This window comes from Pipra filicauda, unplaced genomic scaffold (assembly GCF_003945595.2).
Source record: "Pipra filicauda isolate LSUMZ 115617 unplaced genomic scaffold, ASM394559v2 scaffold125_size2111803_pilon, whole genome shotgun sequence".
NCBI lineage: Eukaryota > Metazoa > Chordata > Aves > Passeriformes > Pipridae > Pipra > Pipra filicauda.
This window is the reverse complement of record NW_024103718.1, coordinates 133,027-155,168: the sequence shown is the minus strand read 5'-3', so window position 1 is coordinate 155,168 and position 22,142 is coordinate 133,027. Positions and strand designations below refer to the sequence as shown.

General features: G+C 37.3%; 1 protein-coding gene across 3 annotated transcripts in view; it reads right to left on the bottom strand.

Moving 5' to 3' along the window:
- The window catches only part of LOC113993001 (propionyl-CoA carboxylase alpha chain, mitochondrial), a 211,046-nt gene that overhangs the window by 153,830 nt on the left and 35,074 nt on the right, over positions 1-22,142 (bottom strand). For all 3 annotated transcript variants that reach the window (XM_039389393.1, XM_039389398.1, XM_039389403.1), the window contains exons 7-10: positions 16,652-16,802; positions 7,055-7,198; positions 5,273-5,347; positions 612-680 (exon numbers count right to left, since the gene is read on the bottom strand). In XM_039389393.1, coding sequence (XP_039245327.1) covers positions 612-680; positions 5,273-5,347; positions 7,055-7,198; positions 16,652-16,802 — 439 coding nt within the window. The remainder of the gene's footprint in view (positions 1-611; positions 681-5,272; positions 5,348-7,054; positions 7,199-16,651; positions 16,803-22,142) is intronic.

Below are 22,142 nucleotides of genomic sequence, written 5' to 3'. Positions count from 1 at the left end.
ACTCAAAGGCCAATCACTTTTCCTTCATACAAATTTAAGTATTTAAACAAGCTCTCAGAAAAATCAGAGGAAAGGTTCAATATCCAAGTTTACTCTCCTGACTCCTAATGCCTAACCAACTTCAAAAGATGTAATTTTTTTGACAACTGAACTCTAACTATGATGTCATATTTTAATTTTACCAATATGTTACTGATTCATAAGAACTAACACTAAGAGACACTATCAACCATTTCTTTCAATGCTTCTTTTTGGAAGCCAGAATTATTGACATTTTCATCCTGGCTAGACTATGTTAACAGAGATAGATTGGTAGCATCTAAATCAGGCAGTACTGGCTGATTTTTAAATCAGAATCTTTATAATAGTTAGAAACTGCAAGACAAATAAATTAGTGTCAAAAGGTAAAAAAAATTTTATTTAGAAGTCGCACTAAATTTCCTCCACTCCACACTTCCCTTCACTTCTCTTATATTCCCTTGAGGCCTGTTATGCCTGGCACCTTCAAAATACTGATTTACCAATCCTTGAACATGCTCTCACTTAAAAGATTCATGTATAGAATTAGTGCTTCATACCTTTAGAATATTGAAAAACAATAATCAACTCACTTTTGAGATCATGGGATCATAATAAATGCTAATATCACTTCCTTGTTGTATTCCACTGTCAACACGTACCTTCAAAAATAAGAAGTAAAAATAATTACATACTGGTGTGAAAAAAAGATTTCAGCCCGAGGATCAAATCTACCCACCAGCCTTACAACAAACACCCACAAAGCTTATCAGGTACATTTTTCCCTCTGGAAGAACTAAAATAATTATTTGTTTTTCAGAGAATCTGAGAGGAGGGAAGGGAAGCTTTTTCCTCCACCAGGAACATCTGAAAATTATTCTCTCCTTTAAGAGAAACTTGACTGCAATCTTCAGTCAATAGTCAAAATTCTCTTTTGTTCTCCAGAATGCACAGTAAACATACTAAATTTGATCTAACAATTTAGGTGGTGTTACACATTAGCTTCAACTCTGAACATATCCAATTCTGATTTACTCCCTGGAATAAAACACAGTTGTAATTATTTTTCTGATTGGCATGAAGAATGACCCTTATAATCACACCCTTTCTGCATCTATATATAAATATATTCCTCATGTTCCACTACAGCTATTCCAAGGGCTTCAGTAGGAATAGAAGTAGAGAGCATTCAGTAGGAACTTTGGAGTTCTGCTTTATCAGCTCCATAGGAATACTGATCCTGTGGTTTTCATGTCTGTAACACTTTCCTTCTCTGCCTCACCCTCTCAACTGTAAAACATTTTTTTTCTGTTGCTGCTGTTCCCCTGAGGCTTTAATGTTTACACAGCTTTTTCCATGGCTTTGCTTTGTAAGGACACAGCCTCAATTAAAGCTCTGATTCTGCAATATTCATGGAAAAAAATAACACAAGTTCAAAAATTTCTTTTGAAGAGTCTGATTGCTGTTAACCAGCCAACAAGTGAGTTAGTATATTGCTGATTCTTGTTTTCATCTCTCAGTTTGATTTCATCACTGTAACAATGAGGTTAGCCATATAAAACTTTTCAAATGAGCCATTTCTGGGGAATAAATATTTATTAAATTGCTGATTTTGAGCACTGGAATTTGAAATATTTTTTTAAAAATAATCAAAATAACTCAAGACTGATAAACGCATTCTGGGGATCATCAGGATGGAGGGCTCTAATCAAAGCTGTTGAAGCAGCAGGGCTCCGATACACCACATTGTAAAGGGGGTGGGAAAGAGGGTCCTGGAATCTCACTTAAATCTTCACCTGTGGGAAGGAACCTTTGTAATAAACAGCAGCTCATCTGTCTGCAGCAAGGCAGAAAAAGGTCAATGTAACGGCTGTTAGGCCTTTAATATTTTAATTTAGGCAATTATCAAGGGACCACATGTAGAACCTCTTGTCTACAGAATCCACATGAGGGCATGATGATGACTTTATTATCCAAGTGACATAAAAAGATACCCTAGCAGGTGTACTCACTTTCTTCAGTAAGAAACACTGTCTGACTAGTTTTTAGGACATTATCTTTACTTTACAAAGAAATCTGCTTATTAATAAATTTATATCTATATATTTATGTTTACATATTTATATATAATTTCTTCTTTATTTGTGTTTGTTTAGCATATTTATTCATATATAAGGCAGTATTGCTTCTCTACCACTTTAATCACATCTTATCCGAAAGTGCTTTATCTATGCTTAACTGGGCTCCCTGCTACCTACATGAGGTACATTTAACATTAGCTACCGACAAGAAGGTAGTTCAGACATATCAACATTACAGAAAAAACATGCAGTGTATGTCTTAGCTTCCTTTCTTCACACTTTTCCCTATGTACAATATCCTAAAAAAGTTTAAAATTTTTTATAAACTATTGCATAATTTCCTTTAAAAAAAAAAATCTGGAGTCCCCTGTAGAAGTTTAATTTTCATAAAATAAATTCAAGATGACTGAAAAAATGACAGCAGAAAAGCAATACATTTATACCATCTTCAGTTCTCCCTGTGGTGCTTACATTTTCAGAGGCTGGTAACAGTAGGTGATTTTATAAACTATATGGTGTGACAGAACTTAATGAATATTGGATGAAAAAGAAACCCTAATTCAATAGATACTCATCGTAATGTGCTGAACTTGATAAACAACAGCAATATTTACTAGACCTCCAGCATTTACTTCTGCTTAACATACTTCCTTCCTTTTAGCCACTATTTAAAATATCTAGGAAAGGCTAGGGTTCAAGATCCTGCTCTATCCTAGAGCTCATTCCTATTACAGGCCCAACACTTTGCTGCTGTATTATCCTTATGTGTTATTACAGTAGGACAACAGTAAAATGAAAGATAAAAAATGCTTAAGAGGTTAAAAAAAAACAAAAGCACAATCTATGTCTCAGTCCTACAATGAACTACTAGTACATCAAATTCAAGTTAGGAATACCTACAGATTCTAGTACTTCTCAATTCTTTGCGATATCTAAGAACTTCTTCTTTCTGGTAAGAGCCATTAAAATACCAGACCGCTTATCACACTGGCAAAGAGCAATGCTGGAGCTCTCCAGATATGGTAGTACATGTTGTGCAGGAGCACTGAACATCAAAGATTACTATCACAGTACAGGGGTTTGTTTGTGGTCACTTATCTTAAGCTTCATTATCAAAGACAAAAAACGTTTGGTATTTATGAGTACCATGTTCTGAGGAAATTACAGACTACATAACAAAAATAGCCAGCATATTCCTCTCTATGGCTGAGGAACAGCCCTCACCAGCCACGTACGTACACCAGTTCTACCAGCATGAGCAGCTGACACATAGGCACAGGTAGACAATCAGAGCTAACTGGAGACACAGAAGAAATGAATTGCAAATACATTTGGCAATACACTATTTATAAACTGAACTCACTGTGACACACTACAAGTGTCTGCTAACTTTTCTTAAGATAAATTGTTGACAATTCTAAAATCTAAAATGTGGAAAGTAAACACTGTGGTACTATGGGCCTGAAACACTGAACCTTTTTAGTCATATTAATTTTGTTCTTAGCAGCATGACATTCTCAGGAGAGAAATTAGTTTCACAGTGGCAGAAATATATGTATTAACACACCAATTCATGAGCGTCTACATAAAAATAGTTGTTCTATTTTTAATACGACAGTAGAAGAGGAAGAGAACAGCCTATACACTCCATATGAGCTCCTCAAACCATTGCTCTGAAGCCTCCAGTGTAATTAAAATCTTTTTCTTTGGTACCACGATGGACCACGTGAAGCAATCAGGCATCTCCCACCCTTCATTTTCAATTCACCTCTCCCCCTAAGCACAACTCCCAGCCCACCCCGTCTACCTGACAAGTGACAGCCCAATCTGATTAAATGCTTGCAAGGGAGGGGACTCATGGGCCTCCATGACAGGCCAAAAGTGATCACCATGGAGATACATAATTACAGCTGTCAACGCATCTACTGTCCTGCTGGCATCAATTTGATTGCTCCCAGCAATAATGATAGACAAAGCTTAGTGTGCACTCTCCTACACCCAATCACTTTATCTATTCCGTGGTCCATTTAGCTGACATGCAACATTCACACAAGCAAATAACAGCAGTAAGCAGAACATTTAAGGCATTTTAATTGTTTTTTCTTTGTATGGATGGCTTACAAGCGCAAATGTTATTACATAAAACTCCTGCTGCAGCATTAATTGAAGAAAGATTTGGTGGGACAAAGACTGTAGGGGGTATAGTTTGTCCATTATCACTTGTACTTTCAACAGGTCTCACGTTTGGAAAATTGCAAATTGCAAAAACTTGCAAGGCCAAATGTTTGACATCCTGTTAGCTATTACAACATGGTGAAAACTTCTAACAACCACTGGAGTATTCATTATAAATTCTTATTAAATACACTCTTTATTTCATTAAAAAGAAGTTTGGATACATCCAGTGATACCTTTTTCCCTCATCTCCTCCTTAAGAGTATATAATGGCTTTTAGATCTTCACAATTTTTTTCTGCTTTCGGACTTTGAACACAGCATGAAGCCTTAAAGACCAGAAAGGGTCAGGTCCCTTTGGAAAGTACATGGGCAAAAACAATTCAGAAAGTAAAATAAATCATATATCCAATAACATCTCCACATTTACGATTCCTCCTGTAATCTTTCACTATTTTCCGTGCAAGCAATCAGACTGAATAATTGTATTCACAGATGGTACAGTCTCATCATTCCACTAACTGACAGTGTCATGTATATGTGCACTTAGACTACCTTGATTTTACAGAAAGGCCTTTAAACATAGCAGAAAACATTGTTTGTTAAACAGTTATTCCATATAGTTAGACTATATCCTGAAACACGTAATAACCACTGCAAGAAACTCATCTTTAACATCTCCAAAGCTAAACAAAAAGCACTGGCAGCTTCTCACCAGTGTCCCCAGTTCTCTATGCTTAAAGAGCTGACTCAACATTTCACTGTCCTTTCCAATGGTCACAGTATTTTTACTAAAGCTGCGTTTGAAAAACTTAGGTTGAAAGTTACAGAACAAATTATTTCAACACATAATTGCACAAATCAGTTTTTCTATGTCCTATCCCCTCTCTGGCAAAAAGCTGGAAAAAGGGCCTGATTTACAAAGCTGCTGAGTATTTCTAGTCTCTGCCTATTAGAGAGAAACTCAGCACCTACGAAAACCAGAACCGAGTTACTTACACTTGGCACATGCAATGGTTCCTGATACTGAGACAGTTTACCAATGGATGGCAGACCAAAAGATTTGTAGGGGTCCTGAAATAAAATTCAACAGGAGAAAGCATTAAGCTTTTACAGATGTGGAGCAGATAATGTTAAAAATCTTGAAGTCTAAAAAAAACTGCTATTGGAATGACTTTGTTTTCTTCCCCAGAATTACTTGTGCTGAAGAATATTTCTTCATCCATCTGCCCCTGCAACTCCAAACAGAAATGGAAGCATATAAATTCTCTTGCATCCGTCAAAAAGCATGAAAGAAGAGCTCTGCATACAGTTACAGTACACCACTAAAACAAAAGATGAAAAGATGACATTTTCATTAGCTACATTGTGCCTTGGAAGAAGGATGGGAAAGTATTCAGAATGGTGGGACTGAGAAGAAATAAGAAAAAAATTTCAGAGATAAAAAGGGACATTAGAAATTCAATACTCTTAAGAAATCAAACCATTCTTTATGTCTTCGGAAATCTCCTACATAATGCAACATCAATATAAACTTAATAGGACAGCAAAAAAAATATATGGCCTACAGAATTACCAAATTCATGGCAACGTAGTTGGATTCATTACTTCTATAGGTAAGGGGATCCAGGTTGAACAAAAAAAAAAAAAAAAGACCCAATCATCAGTTACTCCAGGGTAAAGCCTACTAATTCTCAGAATAGCTTCCATGCCAATCACAGGGCAAATATTTATTCTTTATCAAAATAGTTTGCACTTGTAATCAGTAGAGCAAGTTGAAGATTATGTGCATGTCACAAAGGGGGGGAGGGGAAAAGTAAAATAAGATGCTCTAGGTCAGAGAAGTCACAATAGTTAAGCAAAGGAAGAAACATCTGAAGATGCTGAATTATTTTTAAAAAGCAGAGTTACCTAAAACATTCCTGAAACAAAATTAAGAAAGCTAGGCATTATTTTCCAGGCCCTATCCCTGGCAGTGCTCAAGGCCAGACTGGGTGTGGCTTTCAGCAACCTGGTCTAGTACAAAGTGTCCTTGCTCAAAGCAAGAGGGGTGGAACTAGATGATCTTTAAGGTCCCTCCTAACCTAAACGAGTCTGTAATTCTATGATTTTTTTACTTAAGAAATCTTGATTTTCATGTATAAAAAATGACAGTAAAAAGACATTACCTTGAAATATCCTAAATGTGACTGAAAATGGGTTTTAAATTTTTGTAAGCTTATTTAAAGTGAGATAGAGTCACATCATAATTATAAAGTTATTGTTTTGGAATGTACTTTGAAAGTTTGTCCTATAACCTGTAGTTTCAGAAGACAAGTAACTTGCTTTTCAACCTTTCAAAAAGTTTTAGCAAAACAACAAAAATTCTGTAAGACGTTGAATTTCAACTGTCTTTTTAAGTCAACAAGTTTCAGATTTCAGTCAGAAAATTTCACGAACCTGGAAACAGTAGTTAACCGTACAAAATAACTCCAGCAATGCATCATTAAATGTGAACAGAACACATAGGTTTACTTCTAATGATATTTGCTCAATTACCTCTTTTACCATCGTTAATTTTGATTTTCAGGAAAAAAGCTATGTTGAAATACAAACCGTATTTTTATTGAAAAAAAAAGAACTCTACAATTCTACAAAACCTCACTAACCATTCATGTTACATGCTCTAAATCATGACTTTCACATGATATTCCTTGACTTCACCTTGGCATCTATCCACACCTGGGTATTATTACGCCACAATTCCACCACCTACCCTCCTCCCCATTACCACTCATTTACCTCAGCATAAACTCGACATTCAACCGCCCAGCCGTTGATGGGAATATCAGCCTGTTTGTGCCTGAGAGGGTAACCCTTAGCAACACGGATCATTTCTTGGACTAAGTCCAGGCCGGTAATGCATTCTGTGACGGGATGTTCAACCTGCAAGGTCAAGAACTGTCAGTCAATAGGTAACAAAAAAACAGCAACAACAAAAAAATGCCTCTCTGTAAACAAACACAGATAAACAAGAAATTTGACCAGCCAAAGAGCATGTTTATGTTTTGTTCTTTTTCCCCAAAAAAATTCTGCTTAAACTCTGGCAACCACCATCTCTGCAGGGGTAGGGGAAAAAAAAAAAAAAAGAAAAAAAACTTAGCAGACTACAATAACTAGGAGCAGCATACAAAAGGAAAACTAGAAAGGTCACCTAGAAGGATTCGGGCGTTTGCAGGGGTTTGGGTTGGGGATTTTTTTTCATTTATTTTACAAATTCAAATGCACCTGGTGATGATGATGTTTCTTTGTTTGGAAGCTTTTCCCATTCAAGTTTGTTTTGAAGAGACTCACACTGTATTTTAATTGAAAATCTCAAAGTAGCTAATAATCAACCCATTCTGCTACACTTAACATGGCGCAAACAGGAGCCACTTACTAGCCTACCCTAAATCTCACCCATTCGCCTGCTTTCACTAACCTGTCCTGACAAGCAACCAGATTAGCGTAATCTTGCATCAGCGCAGTGTAGCAGAAATGAGCAGATGGATCCTTCAATTTTTTCCCCCTCCAGACTTATCTGTTTAGTGCTTAGCATGCACAATAGCTGGGCTGGACCAGCAGAGTCACTCTGCGCTCTCAGCAAATTGCCGCTAACGGCTTTGGATGATGCTGCCATGGGAATACCCGTCGTTCACACTCACCCAGGATGTGCGTACAAGCATGCTCACATGTGTGCACATATGCACATACACATACACTTCTTCCTTCAAATGGGAATAGAAATTAATACCTTGATTAACTTTAAAAAAACATTTAACTAGGCATAGGACAGAAAAAAGCACCCGAAGATAGGAGAGCGCATCCTATAGATCAAGTAAAAGGTAGGCAAGCTAAAAGCATGTTCTTCGCACAGACACAGCTGTAAGACTTTCCATACAGAAATTATGACAGAACTGCCATTTTTATTATAAAACGCTTGTGCTCCAAGGACCAAAATACCTTAAGAAAACGCACTTCACTAATCTTTCTCTGTCCTGAGATGTCATACTATGTAGCTTTTCTGACTGAAAAGGTCATTGACCAAAAAACTTTGTTCTTTCTTCCTTCAAGTATATGAGTATTAAGGAAAACATTTAGTCATTATAATAATATTGTGGCTTATCAGAACAAGTAGATGCTTTGGTCTTTAAGGAAAAAAATGCTTTGTAAAAATAAACAGATGGCATCCATAATTAGCCGTGTGTGTGCTGCGAGTTTGCTTAGAGTTTCAAGAACATTTTAAGACGTTTTGACATAATTTTAATGACAAATCATCACTGAAACAAGCACCTATTCTTTGAAGGACAAAAGTGACATTGAAATGGAAATCTGATTATACAGTTTAAGGATATACCTTTGGGATTCAATCTTGATTCTACCTAACACATGATACTCTCCAGCATGTCAAGCTTAATAACAGTATTTTGAGAATCTATGAAACATCTCAGTGTCTATCCTGCAGTGTTAAATTGAAACAATTCAATTTCTATTAAGACTTGAAGTTTCTATTAAAACTCCCCAAGTTTTAATAGAAAGTTACTTATCACACATTCATATTTGGACAACGAAACTTACTTTCTTATTTTGGAACCTAAGTTTTAAAAAGTTACCTTTGAGGAGTTAAGAAGAGGTTTGGAATTTTAACATTCCAGATAATTAAAATAGTTTTTATTTTTCCAAAGACTTTTGCATTATTTAGTTATACTGTCATTTTTCTTGGATAGCAATTGGCATTCCAGACTCAATAGCTTCATTGTTGTTTTCAGTTTTATTGTTGATGATCAAAATAAGATGGAATGTTTCTGGAAAGAAAAATATTTTTGTTGTTTGGTTCTTACGACTCACAAACATTTATTTAATCCATTCTTCAATACAGATCTTTGACTTGGTCAATATTTTCTTCTATTTCTTCAAAATACTCCCTTTGTGTCTCCACACAAAACAGCATTCAGAAAACATGTATAGGAAAATTTTTTGAGGGTTTGTTTTTTGTTTGTTTTGTTTTGGGTTTTCTTTAGGGGTGGGGAGAAGTTGTTCTGCTTTCTTTTAGGACTGTGCTTCAACTAGCACTGTTTAGGTGTAATGTAGGCAATTCCAATCATATCACTAATCTGGGGGTACCAAATACATTTTAGATATGTTTTAGTATTCATTAAGACCATCAGATGACCAAAATGGGGTAGAAAAGAACTTTAACCTTGAAATCCTAGTTGACTTATTTGTAACTTTAACCTTCCAGTGAGATGCACAACTCAAACTGCACTTCTTTCAGCATTTGCAGCCTACTTTTGGCAAGGGGACAGCACGAGGGGGTCAGCTGAGAACAACAGGACAAGCAAAGAAATTGGTCAGCAATAACTCTCAATTAATCAGCTGCCAAAAGTAACACCTTTACTATCAGTTCCTTTACTTATACCAAATCTGGTCATAAACAATTTATACCAAGTCATCATTTCAATGCACTTAAGCACCATACATACCTCTTTAAAGTCTTACTCCCCACTTTCTGTGACACGAACACACACGCATCATCACTTTTTCTGTAAATTGTCACTTATATTCCTGCTTTCAAGTCCACAAAGCTATACCTGCTATGGCCAGCAATAGCTATACACAGTAAAGTGAAAGCGCTGCCCCTTCATGGACCTGCTGGATCTGCTCTTCTTCAGACATCTCACAGCAACCAGATTTCCTGTGAGCATTGCAAGTGACTTTGCTTCAGTAACCTCTTCCCGTATATACAATAAGAGACACTAGTGGCAAAGCCTATCAGAAAATAATAACTAAGTGACAGTTTAAACATGGTGAAGCAGGTACAAAAGATAAGGGAAAAACCTACCAATGTCACAGTCCAATTAGCATCCATCACCAGAACAGTATGGAAAGGCTGCTAATTCTCCTCCTGTTCTGTGACTGACAGCAGTCTTAAAGCTCTACCATAGTAGGGTTCATCCACAGCTTCAAAAAACAGTCATGCAGTTTTTATGGACAGTTGGAGCTAAAAGTTAAACTAGCAATGACTGCTCCCCTTATATTCAGGGGAATAATTTCAGGACACATTTTTCTCAAGACTATCAAGGTACTCAGATCTAATAGCAAACACTTCTGGACACTCTCACAGACTGCTCTTGTCCCTCTGTGTATAAGGCATCAAGTTACTCACACACCAGTTGGAGCATTCAAGCACATCACATCAGCCAAGAAAATCTAAATTTCAGTAGACTTAAAACTATAGCCTATGTCACCCCTACTACTGTAAGTCCCTAGATGGTGTCATATACCCCTTTACATTCAGATAAATAATCTCAAAACTAACTTTCAACATACACCTCAGGTTCCAGGAAATGTGATTCACCTGGAGTCCCACAGGCTTTGCTGCTGCAGCCAAATCCAGTATCAATTGACCCAAACACACCAACTTACAGATGCTTCTCAACCCCCTGTATTTCAGTAAGCCTGGTTTCTATTTCGGAGAACTGAACAGCAGAAGTGCACACATGTTCTGCTCTTCAGGCATGCGGGTTTCCTCACTACTATGAGCAGGAACACTCTGGGGTCACATCTTTCTGCAAAACAGTTCACATGTATATGGGGTTCAGCAGCACACAGTAAAAAACAGCTTTTCATAAAGGCTGCTGAAGAACAGACAATGGTTGGATTAATGCACAGAATGAATGAAAAGCACATAGGAATATTTAACAGGCAAACTCCTATGTTGTCCTTGTCTATAGACACAGTATATAACAACATGTGCTGTTTGTTTTCTGATTTATTATTATGTGATCAAACAACTCAAGGTGACCAGAACTACAAAAATTTCCACCAGCTAAGATGCTTGGGTTTCCCAAGTAAGATGTAGAAAAAAGAACTAATACACAAACATTTGGTACCAACTAATTTTTTAATCACAACATTAATTCCGAAAAAATGTTTAATCTACTTCCTCATAGGAAGTTATCAAAGTTATATTCCAATAATCATTGACACTGTTTTTTCAATTTTTCTTTGCAAGGATCTGTTTCTAAATTGCATGGGACAGATGCAGCTTTCGTAGCCTATGAATTCTGAATCTGCCCTTTCTGTGTTTTAAATGAATAGCACACACTTGAGGTCAACAAGTAAATTAGCTCACAATTCCAATATAACTTTCTCAATTAACATCCTGCACTTCAAAAAAAATTTCTTGCAATTCACTAATTCTACACAATTTCCTTTCTGCTACACACTCCATGTAAAAAAATAAAGAAACTTTCATCCACAAAACTTATACTTTCTTTCCCAAAAATGCAATTCTTGCTTTTACTGTATTTAGCAGCAGTACTAAATCCTGCAAGAACTGCAGCTGTTCTTGGTTTTGCTTTACATCAAATTCACCAAAGCAAAGAAACTAATGTACTCTTTGAAGAATTACCTTCTGCTTCTTTACTTATTAAAAATGGAAGGGAGTCTCCTCTTTCTCTACTTTTTTTGATAGTCTTTTATGATAGTTACGTGGCAATGTTGTCTCTCAGATATCACTCCATGCCCTGGTAGCACTGTTAATGGCATCTTTCAGATTCAATGACTTACACAAACAATGTTGTTCTCTTCTGTCAACAACAATTAGCAATGCTTTTCTGTAGTTCTTTTGGGGAGCCAGAAAAGCAGACAACCAGTAGCTACATAATGGAAGTTGCATTAGGAGGCAAGAACGTGGCAAAAATCTGGTTAACTGTTGTCGGCTGACCCTCTTGTGTGAAACAGTGTTGTTTGGCAGCAAAATCACCTTTTCTTTCGGTTCTAAAAATGGCCATGAACAGCTGGTATAAACTGTGTGCAGAATGGATTCTGGTGGGCTTAGGAGATTGGTAATGGGATAAGAGACCTTTCACCTTTAGGTCAGTAGTTCAAATTCAGCCCAGGTTAGCAGCAATTGAAAGTCTTTACCATCTGACACTGTTCGTTAGCCTATTTAAAATGACTGAAGAAGCTAAGTGTCACAGTAAAACAAGATAACAGTATTCAGAAATATGAAGAGTCTCAGCAAACAGCACAAACAGTTGCTTGAGACTTTACTTCAAAAATCCCACCATTCAGACTTCGTAGAAATCTACTCCTCTAACGCCTGACAGCCCCTTTCACTGCTCCCATACTCCTGCTCACCTATCACAATTCATCCTGCAGGCAGCGACACACACCAAGACAGCTCCCCGTCCCCATGGGTCTGCTATGGATACCGAAGTCACCACCTCCCTGTGGTTTTAGCTGGCAGTCCAGACTCAGCTCATTCCTTTGCTATTTGTATTTTGCTGCTAACTGTTTACATAGTGTAGCTGCAATATCTTCCAGCACTTCTCTCCACTGACCAAACGTTTAGCAGGTGACTCTTCACATGCAACAGATTACAGATACCATTAAGAAGCTGTAGAACCAGGAGTTTATAAGCAGTGGAGCTCCAAACAATCAGCAACAGGATTTCTATGTATTTTTAGACCTTTGCCAACCATGCTTTTTATACTCTCATGAGTGGACAAACAGGAAGCAGAAAGAGACATGTTGCACATAAAAACCCTCCCGTCTTTTAGACTAGGCACAGCCAGTTTTGTGCTAAGACAAAGCTCTAGAATATATAATTTTCCAGGGGTCGGTAAAATCTGCTGAAACCCCTGAAAGTGGTAAACAAAAATTTTAACACTGGGTAATGTTTTATGGGTGTATGGAAGATTATTTACCTTCACTTTATGCTTAGAATCAAGCTTACTTTAAAAGGACTTAAAAACATTTACATAAAATATATACTCTCACAATAACTAACTAAACTAAAAACACAGATATGCCATTTGCGTTCAATAAGTCTCTTACAAACACGTCAGACTCTTCTACAAAATTAATTTTTATTCCCTAAAAAGTTATTACAAAAATATGCAAACTGTCACATGAAGAGAAAACACACTGCTACTCAAATTACCATCTTTCTCAACTCCAGTCTACGCAAATGATCTTTTCAATTACATTAAGGAAATTCAGACACGTTTTGAGGAGGAAGGGAGTACTCACTTGTTATTTAAACTGCACAACTCATGGGGGAGGCAGAAAGTTGGGAAAAGACCTGAGACACAAACATCCAAACTGTAAGTACTCTCGTCGCACCACTCACGGTATGTTTTTTCAATTATTCTTTAGCTAACAAGGGATGTTTCTCTTTTCAAGGTACTACAAACATCCAGAATATGGGATATTTTCCCTTTGTTGTCACAAACTGATTCACATGCAGGAAGCTTAGCCACACCATACACACATGTATTAACAGATATCCTTTAAGTACAGACCATACACTCTCTTCCTATAAATTCCAAGAGTAACATCTCTAAACTTCCAGTAAAGAGCAGAAGAAATTTTTCTAGTGAAAGTCGGCACTTCTGATAGTAACTTGATGAAAAGAATTTGACACAACTTGGAAGCTAGAAAGGCTATCAATCTAAAGGGTCAGAAAATTTTTATTTATTGCAAAGCTCATTTAGTTGTTTTGGACTATGACTGCCCTTGATTAGGCTGATGACAAATGGGCAACAAAACACATCACAGTGTGAGCAGCTATAAAAAAAAAAAATCATATATTCAATATCTGGTCTGCCTCAATTTTAACAGTGAACAGTGGTTTTCTGCCTGAAAACCACTCTAAAAGTGCCCTAAATGACAGCATACAGAAGTTCTCTGGTAGCTGCTAGGGCAGACATCCCTGCACTCTCTTATGAAAAGAAAGAATAACTAGTTTTGCTATGCAATTATCCAATCTCATGTCTCGTACTTATCAGCTAGCATCTGAAAGATAACAGAAAAGCAGAAGCAATAAAAAGAACATTGCCAACAGCGAAGAATAAGTCTTTCTAGCTGAATCACTTAGAGGGAGTAAAACATCTGTAACAAATTTGTGTAGCATACAAGAGACACAATGGAGCTGATTCACCAAATTTTTTCGTTTTCCAATCTCGTATAGTATTGCAACAACACTTAAAACGAAAATTAAATAAAATATAAACTTCATGCAAAGTGCTGTTTATGCCTTTTTTTGCACTACCATATAACAGAAAAGGTATATTCCCAAAGAGTTCCCAAAAAGACAGCCAAGTAACAGTATAACTCTTGGTTACTGCAAAATAATTTACCAAAACACTGAAAGGCATCTGACAGATACACCAAAGGGAGAGAGGGGAGAAATCAGCAGGCAATGCAAAGTACTGGCCACAGATTAGTTCGCAAGTATATTTTGAAGTATGTATCTCAAGTAAAAATTCTACAGTGATCTGATCAGAGATTGCTGAAACATTAAAGCAGACACAGAAAATCGCATAATTTAGTTAGACATATTCTGATGATGCTGACAGGTAGCTATGTCTAATGCACACTGACAAAGACCTTAAGAGCAGCATTTATGGATCAGACACCCATCATTTTAGAAAGTTCTTCCAGTTGTGGAGTGCTCAGCAAGACCAAGGCAAGTCAGTCTGTTAGCCACTGATCACAGGAGATGCAAAAGGAAAATAAAGACTAAAGCAATACAGGGACATCCAGACACTATCCTGGTTCTGAATTTAAATCTGTACAAGCTTCATTAGAGTTTCTATGTTTGGCTCTTAATAGAAGGGAGCAAGTATGATGTTAGTTGTGTAACTTAGCTGAACAGAAAGTAAAGCCTGAGACCTGGGAGAAGAGACAGATCAATCAGGTAAGATTGGGGTGAGGGGGAAGAACCAGAAAATTACTACCCTCCAGACTCAAGCTGAAATGCTAATTAGAGACAATGCACAGTCAGGATAGAGGAATTACAGAATATCTAAACAAGTAGTCTAATTTAAGATTAGTAAATTTCTTTAAGAGTTTGAAAGAATAAGTTTGCTATTATAGGGGACTGCCAAACTGCTTAGGTTACATTTCAAAAGGAGTCTTCAAAGATGAAATTGTGAAAGTTTTCTTACTACATATGTGGAGACATCTACAACTAAGCAAGTTAGAGGGCATTGCAGGGGGAAGACACCACAAAACCAGCAAAGATAACATCTTAAAAACAAATCCCAAAAAGGAGACCAAGGATATTCCATCACTAGTTCCATTTAGAAATTAATGGACAATAATATACTACAGCAAGGAAATGGTTTTGAAGTTCTAGTGGGTTATGCAGAAAACCATAAATTAATTTTCTTCTGTGTAAACAAGACCGTGGAGTTACTAAAAAACATTGGCTCAAAAATGACAAGACTGGGAAAAGTGTAAAGAATATGACCAAAGAGATAGAATTCGTCTTAATATTTTAATGAACTATACATTGCCATTAAACATCACCCTCTCTAGTAGACCTGATAGAGCCTAGCTGTAGTCATATGAAATGACTGGTCATAGCTAATTCCAAAAACACTGCTGTCCTGGAAGGCAGTAAAAATTTTACCAGCAACCTTCTCCTGGCACAGAAGATTGCAACCCCCAAATTCTCTCCAACTTCTTAAACCGGAGCATAAATTTACCCAATTATTATACAAAGTCATGCAAAGATATCAGAATTATGAGGATCTCTTTACACTCAATCACTGCCCATGTGAACAAGCAACAGGCAGGACATGGCCCTAATGTAGCTAAAACAGAATGAGGTGCTAATCAAACTGTTGCTTGGTTCCATATTTCAGTCTTTTGGGTGTTATTTAAAGTGAGAAAAGGAGGATAAAGACAATGGAATGTGCCAGTTTTCTTCCCTATGACCACAAATGCATCACAAGAGTCAAATAAGAGGTAGAAGGGGTTTTCCACAAAACACTGCTTGTCCCTTCACTTGCAGTGTACATTACAATAGCTACTACTGAGTATATAAGTTGTTACAAAAATCCTACACCATGTCAGCATGCTTCTTACACAACTGTATTCCAGTCAAAATTTCAATCACATGCAGATTGCTAGTGTTTTTATTGCTGATATACACATACAGTTTTAATCACCCTCCTAGAGAAACTCAGCAAGCGATCATCAAAGTATAAAAATAAGAAAGAAACTTCAGGGACCAGTGGAGAGAAGTCTCAGAGCACAGTGGCTAACCACTTACTGTGAACTCACAGTAGCACTTAACAATGACCTCTCACAAGGTCTTTAGGTCAAGTGTAACAAAGAGCAAAAGCTCTGAACACTTACTTGAGTGCTGTGCAAGGGCTCACTGCTGCAAAGTCTTGTATAGGCAACCTTATTTGAGTGGGCACATCTTTTAAGTTCAGTGGGAAGTGCATCAAGATACTTATGTTTAAGTCTTTGCAGGAGCAGACCCCTAAGTATGGGAGGAGGTTATGGTCTGTTTATTTAAATAACACTTTTCTGAATCTGAAGAGTTGTTTTTCTTACCTGAAGTCTAGTATTCATTTCCAAGAAGTAGAAATTCTTACTGGAGTCCACAAGGAATTCTACTGTTCCAGCAGAGGAATACTTTACTGCTTTGGCAAGAGCTACTGCTTGTTCTCCCATTGCTCTTCGAGTTTCAGGGTCTAGAAAAGTGCTACAATACAGAAATAATGCCTTTCTTTAGTTAAAAAAAATAATTATTCTTCAATCATTTCATCTTCTGCTTAAACTACAGTCAAAAAAGGACAGCATCATTGTTTGAGTTATGAAAACATGTTAAGACTGTCAAATGTATGTCTTTACATTTGTATTACCCCTAAGTAGATATGACTGCATGCTTTACAATTACTTCTAATGTACAGGAAATTCAGGATAAATAACCACATTCTCTACAACGTAAAATAACAGAAGACAACTCTTAGAACAGTGAGATCTATAATAATGTAAATTAAATGAAAAAAAATACATACAAATCCATGCTATTTTAGAAGGCCTATCTATTTGCAAAAAAACTGTAACTAAAAAAATCCATCCAGTGGAAATATAAATGCCAAAATACCAAAAGACAAGAGGCCTAAGCAGAATTTTTCTGAGTCTGAATTAAAACAGTGTGACCATTTAATTGATATTCTATGCAATAAAGAAGATTTGGAAATTAATGAAGTATTTATTCAGGCTTCTTATTGATTGCAATAAAGAATATATTAGCATTCATAATATTCAACTTGAACACCATCAACACTATTATGACTTGAATCTTCATATCCTCTATTTACTCTTTCAACTTTTCTTGTAAGCTGAAGATTAGTTATCCATGTTGACTGCAATTCTTTCTTTTCCACAAATCCTGGACACACTCAAGGGCACCCAAAGAGCAGCTCATCTATTACCTTGGGAGGACTGTGAACACTGTCCAAATGCCAAGCTTTCTCATTCTAGGAGAGCACCATGCCACTTCCACTGGTCGAGTGAATTCAGACTCTGGAAAGTACACGTTCTCCTTCTTACTCTCCTCTGTACTCTCCTCTAGTAATTAGAGCTAGATATATTTCTGTGGCATTCCATCAAAGCTGTGAAACTGGCTGCCCCTCGACCTGATACGTTGATCTTCAGTGAAGGACAATGTGTAGCTGCTAATCTTATAAAAGATTACAAATACACTCATCATATTTCTGTTTTGACTTACATTAGGCCCATAAGTCAGCTATAATTTTAAAAGTACTTTTGCAAGGGAATAGAAAGTTACTTCTACCTTACCTCTAAGTTACTGTTTAAAACTAAAATGCCAAATATTACATATTTCTTGAGATGGCTTCAGCAGTGAGCCCTAATTCTGTAAAAAAAACCAATCAGGAGCCTCCACCTGTCTGAAGTGGCCCCAAAGTCAGCGAAGCTCCATCTGAGGCCCAGGACTGCATTCAGACAGAAGCCAAATGCTGGGTCAGAATTTATCTTTCAATACTTACTGGGGTGTTTTTCACTGAGACCTGAATTCACAGACGAGCTAGAGATGTCTGCCACAACAAACCATATTTGACAGGACACAAGAAGTGAGCAAACTAGGAGACAGTGGAATCCTTTTCTTTATTGGAAAAGTGCTATTTCACTCCATCCCTCCAGTGCCCACACAAGCAGATTCTGATGGACTGTAAGGCAGGCATTTCCAGAACTTAGGAAAAAATTTCTTTCTTGGCAAACAACGGGACCAACAGGAAAAGGAAGTCAAGACTCATTCCAAGAAAGCTACCAGATCCTATATCAGATGAAAAGGAAGATCACAAGACGTCAAAACCATGTTGTACCTATCAAGAATAGACACTGGTAAAAGAGTTTCATAATATTTCTTATTTTGATTCAGTAAGAGTATAATACAACCCAAAATCAACAATTTATAATTCAGTGTGGGGTTTCGGCAGGGCTTTGATCATGAAAGGTCAATGAGTGGCTTATGAAGAACAGAACCTTCTCAATATCAGCTTCATACTCTCTTTCTAGAATAATCATTATTACTTCTCATACAGATTAAAGATGGTTACTCCCCTTTATTACAGTGGTGTCTTCCCTATACTTGTTAAATGCAGGTCTGAGATCTCACTGTTCAGCTCCTGCTGTAACCAAAGAATGGAACACAGCTGTGACATTGCTAAACTTGATCTCTGCCACACAGTTAGGCTTTATGCTCTTAAAAATGACTGGATCATCCCTGCCATCACCTTGGTTAATTAACCAAAGTCTTCATATTCCCCTCTGCTGCTTTACCTTTCATATACGTTGTTTCTCCCTTTTATAACAATGTACCTTTTACAACCAAATAACTTGTCAAATCTAATTAGGCACCACTTGAAAACAGCATTTTAAGCCTGACTTCAAATCTTTTGCTCACACATACACCTCTTTTTCCTTTGACAGCTCCTATGGCAGCACTGAGGCTACAAAATAAAGATTCACAAGATAAAAGTATCAAAAAGAAAAATAAGACCTTACACTTTACTCATAAGAACTTCATTAAGCTACTGTAAAGTTGATCAAGGACAATACAATTTGTTATGACATTGTTTCTGCAGCCAGAGAGATGAACCTCATGGTCATAAATATGCTAAAAAAGCATTTGAGAACACAGCTTTGCCCCCACATCTAAACAATGCACACCTATGAATCATGTACACAGTCACAAACAGAACAGGCTCATGTTTCTCTTAAGCCAAAATCCTTCAAGGATTTCTAGACAAAGTGATAGGAAATGTAGAGTCTGATACACATCCATGCTGTACAACTCTAAGGAGAACATGTAGATAGAGTCCAATTCAACAGTGCACCCTTCTGCTAAGCTCCTGCCTACATACGTTCATTCAAATTGTCAGTGGCTTCAAGCAGCACTTCAGGCTATTAGTTTGGAATCTGATCCTGACATACCTGACATCATATTGAGATCTTTCAGAGTTTAGTGCTTAGAGAAAGGGAAAGTCATCTTCCAAGGACAAAAGCATAATAGATTAATTATTTTGTGCCTGAGACTAAACTTTGAAATTTTGCAAAATTGTTAAGAGACTATTCTAAAACCTTATTCTGAAAATCTTGAGTGCTAAGGTTTAACCTCAAGGACATGGAATCAATGCAGAAAAGTAGAGACAAAGAAGAAAAGTAAGCAGATAGCTAGCAATTTCTAAGGACTTGCTCACTGTGGATGCTAATAGGGATCTTGCACGCCAGTACAGAGTGCAGTATCAGGGCACTGTTCCATCATTCCTTGACCAAGGTAGGCCTGAAAACACAGAGAGAAGGTTTAACACAGCATCCTGAAGCTCAGCATTTTGACATATGATGGTTATAGATCATACTTCAAATCTTGTGTTCAGTTTTGGCCCTCTCAATTTAAGGAGGACACCAAGGTCTTGGAGCATGTCCAGAGAAGGACAATGAAATCGGTGAAGGGTCTGGAGCACAATCTCATGAGGAGCAGTTGAAGGACCTGGGGTTGTTTAGTCCGGACAAAAGGAGCTCAGGGGAGACCTTATCACTGTCTACAACTACCTGAAAGGAGATTGTAGCAAGATAGGGGTCGGCCTCTTCTCCCAGGCAACAAGTGACAGGACAAGAGGATATGGCCTCAGGTTGTACCAGGGGAGGTTTAAGTTGGCCACTAGGAAAATTTTCTTCACAGAACTGAATGTCAAGCCTTGGAACAGGCTGCCCAGGAAAGTGGTGAAGTCACCATCCCTGAAAGTACTTAACATGTGCTTAGGCTCTTGGTTTAGTGATGGACTTAGCAGTGTTACATTTATGGTTGAACTCAACAACCCTATGATTCCAAGTGGTATTCCATGAAGGATCAACCATTTAATGTCTTCTACTACTACAGCAAAGGACAGGAGTGGATGATCACAGTGAGTTGAAGAGCCTTTGTGTGGCATTTCTCCATAACAACATTCCAAAAATCTTAATTTTGGGCATCAAATAGTGCAGATAGTCAAGTGCCTCCGAACAGATGAACATTCCTTCACCCAAGCGGTGAGGCAAATTTAAAGGGCTTTAAGAGGATTCCAACAGGTTCAGAAATAGTTAGACATGTGCTCTCACCAAAGTGAAGTTTTAGAGCGCTCCTTTGAGTTACTCCTCCAGTTATTGAATAGGACGTCAGTTAATACTCTTGTGCATTTACTTGTGATTGATCCCAAGGAATCAGTGGATTTTCTGATAAGCTTATAGGCCTTGTTTCTCCCCACGGGAAACAATCTCTTATTAATCACTCTAGCAAACAGGAAAATGCAGCCACATCCTTGCATTTTTTTCTTGCCAAAGTACAGTCTCACAGCAACTGTCTCTAAAAATGAACAGAGAAGAGCTTGGGCGGCAGAGGAACAAAAACTGAACTAAGGAACAAAAGACTAATTAATGTTACTCATCTCTTCAAATGTCAGCCTCTGTGGTGAAATGAGAAGACAACAGCATATACAAAAGTGTGTAAAACCAGAAGCAAAAAATTTACAGTACATCAACTGGAAGCTTTGTGCATCACTAACTTTGCCCAGCACAAAATAAACTAGTGATGATTGGATGTGTCTTATTAAATGTGCTTCCCAGAACAGAGTAGGACAAATGACCAATGTTAAAAGGGTATAAGAAAAGTTTGTTGGTGTCCTAGATGAATCTGTGGGATTGACCACCACGGACCCCTGGATGGATCCCTTGAATACTGTAACTCCATCTCTGTGTGAACCAAAGGTGTTTCCCTCCTCATAAGAAAGAGGGGTTTTTGTTTGTTTTTAACAAAAGACTGAACTTCCCTAAGAAAACTGAAGATTCAAAGACAAAATGATCCCACATAAGGACAAGTTCAACAGACTTAGCTTTAAAAAAAATTATATATTACTCTCAAAGCCAAAAGGCCCTCAGTCTCTAAAATTAGACACTTAGGAAAATGCCATCACAGGAATAGAGTAAATCAAAAAAGTCTTGAGGTCATACAAAGGAAAAAACATTTCAGCCCATAGCATTCCTATCCCCTGGGTTTCATGAAAGAAAAAAAAAAAACCTCCTTCGACCTATCTCAGAGGTCTTAATGGCAGTTACTATTTAGAATAGGAAAAAAAGAAGGACAGTACATTTCCTCCATTCAGCTATATAAGAAGAGGTGTGTCCAGGAGCCATTAATCAATCAGACTAATTGAAACAGCACAGCATTCACAGGAAGGGTTAACTTGAGCCTTTAGTGTTTCTATGGTGTCTCACAGAAGTCAGTGTCCTGCAATCTTGTAACCCTTTGAAAATTAATGGATTCTGCAGCCAACTGCAAGGGGCTATAAGGCAAGTAAGACTTCCAAAGCTGTCAACCGAAGTCTGGCAGAGTCTAAAGCATTCAACAACAAGAAGGAAGAGTTTTCACACCAAATTTTGGAAGCTATTGACTTGCCCAAACTCTTTTGTAGAGCTATAAGAGGGGATGAGGAAACTTACTGGCAACTCCAACAGAGAAGCCCAAGAAAGTTAAAAGGCT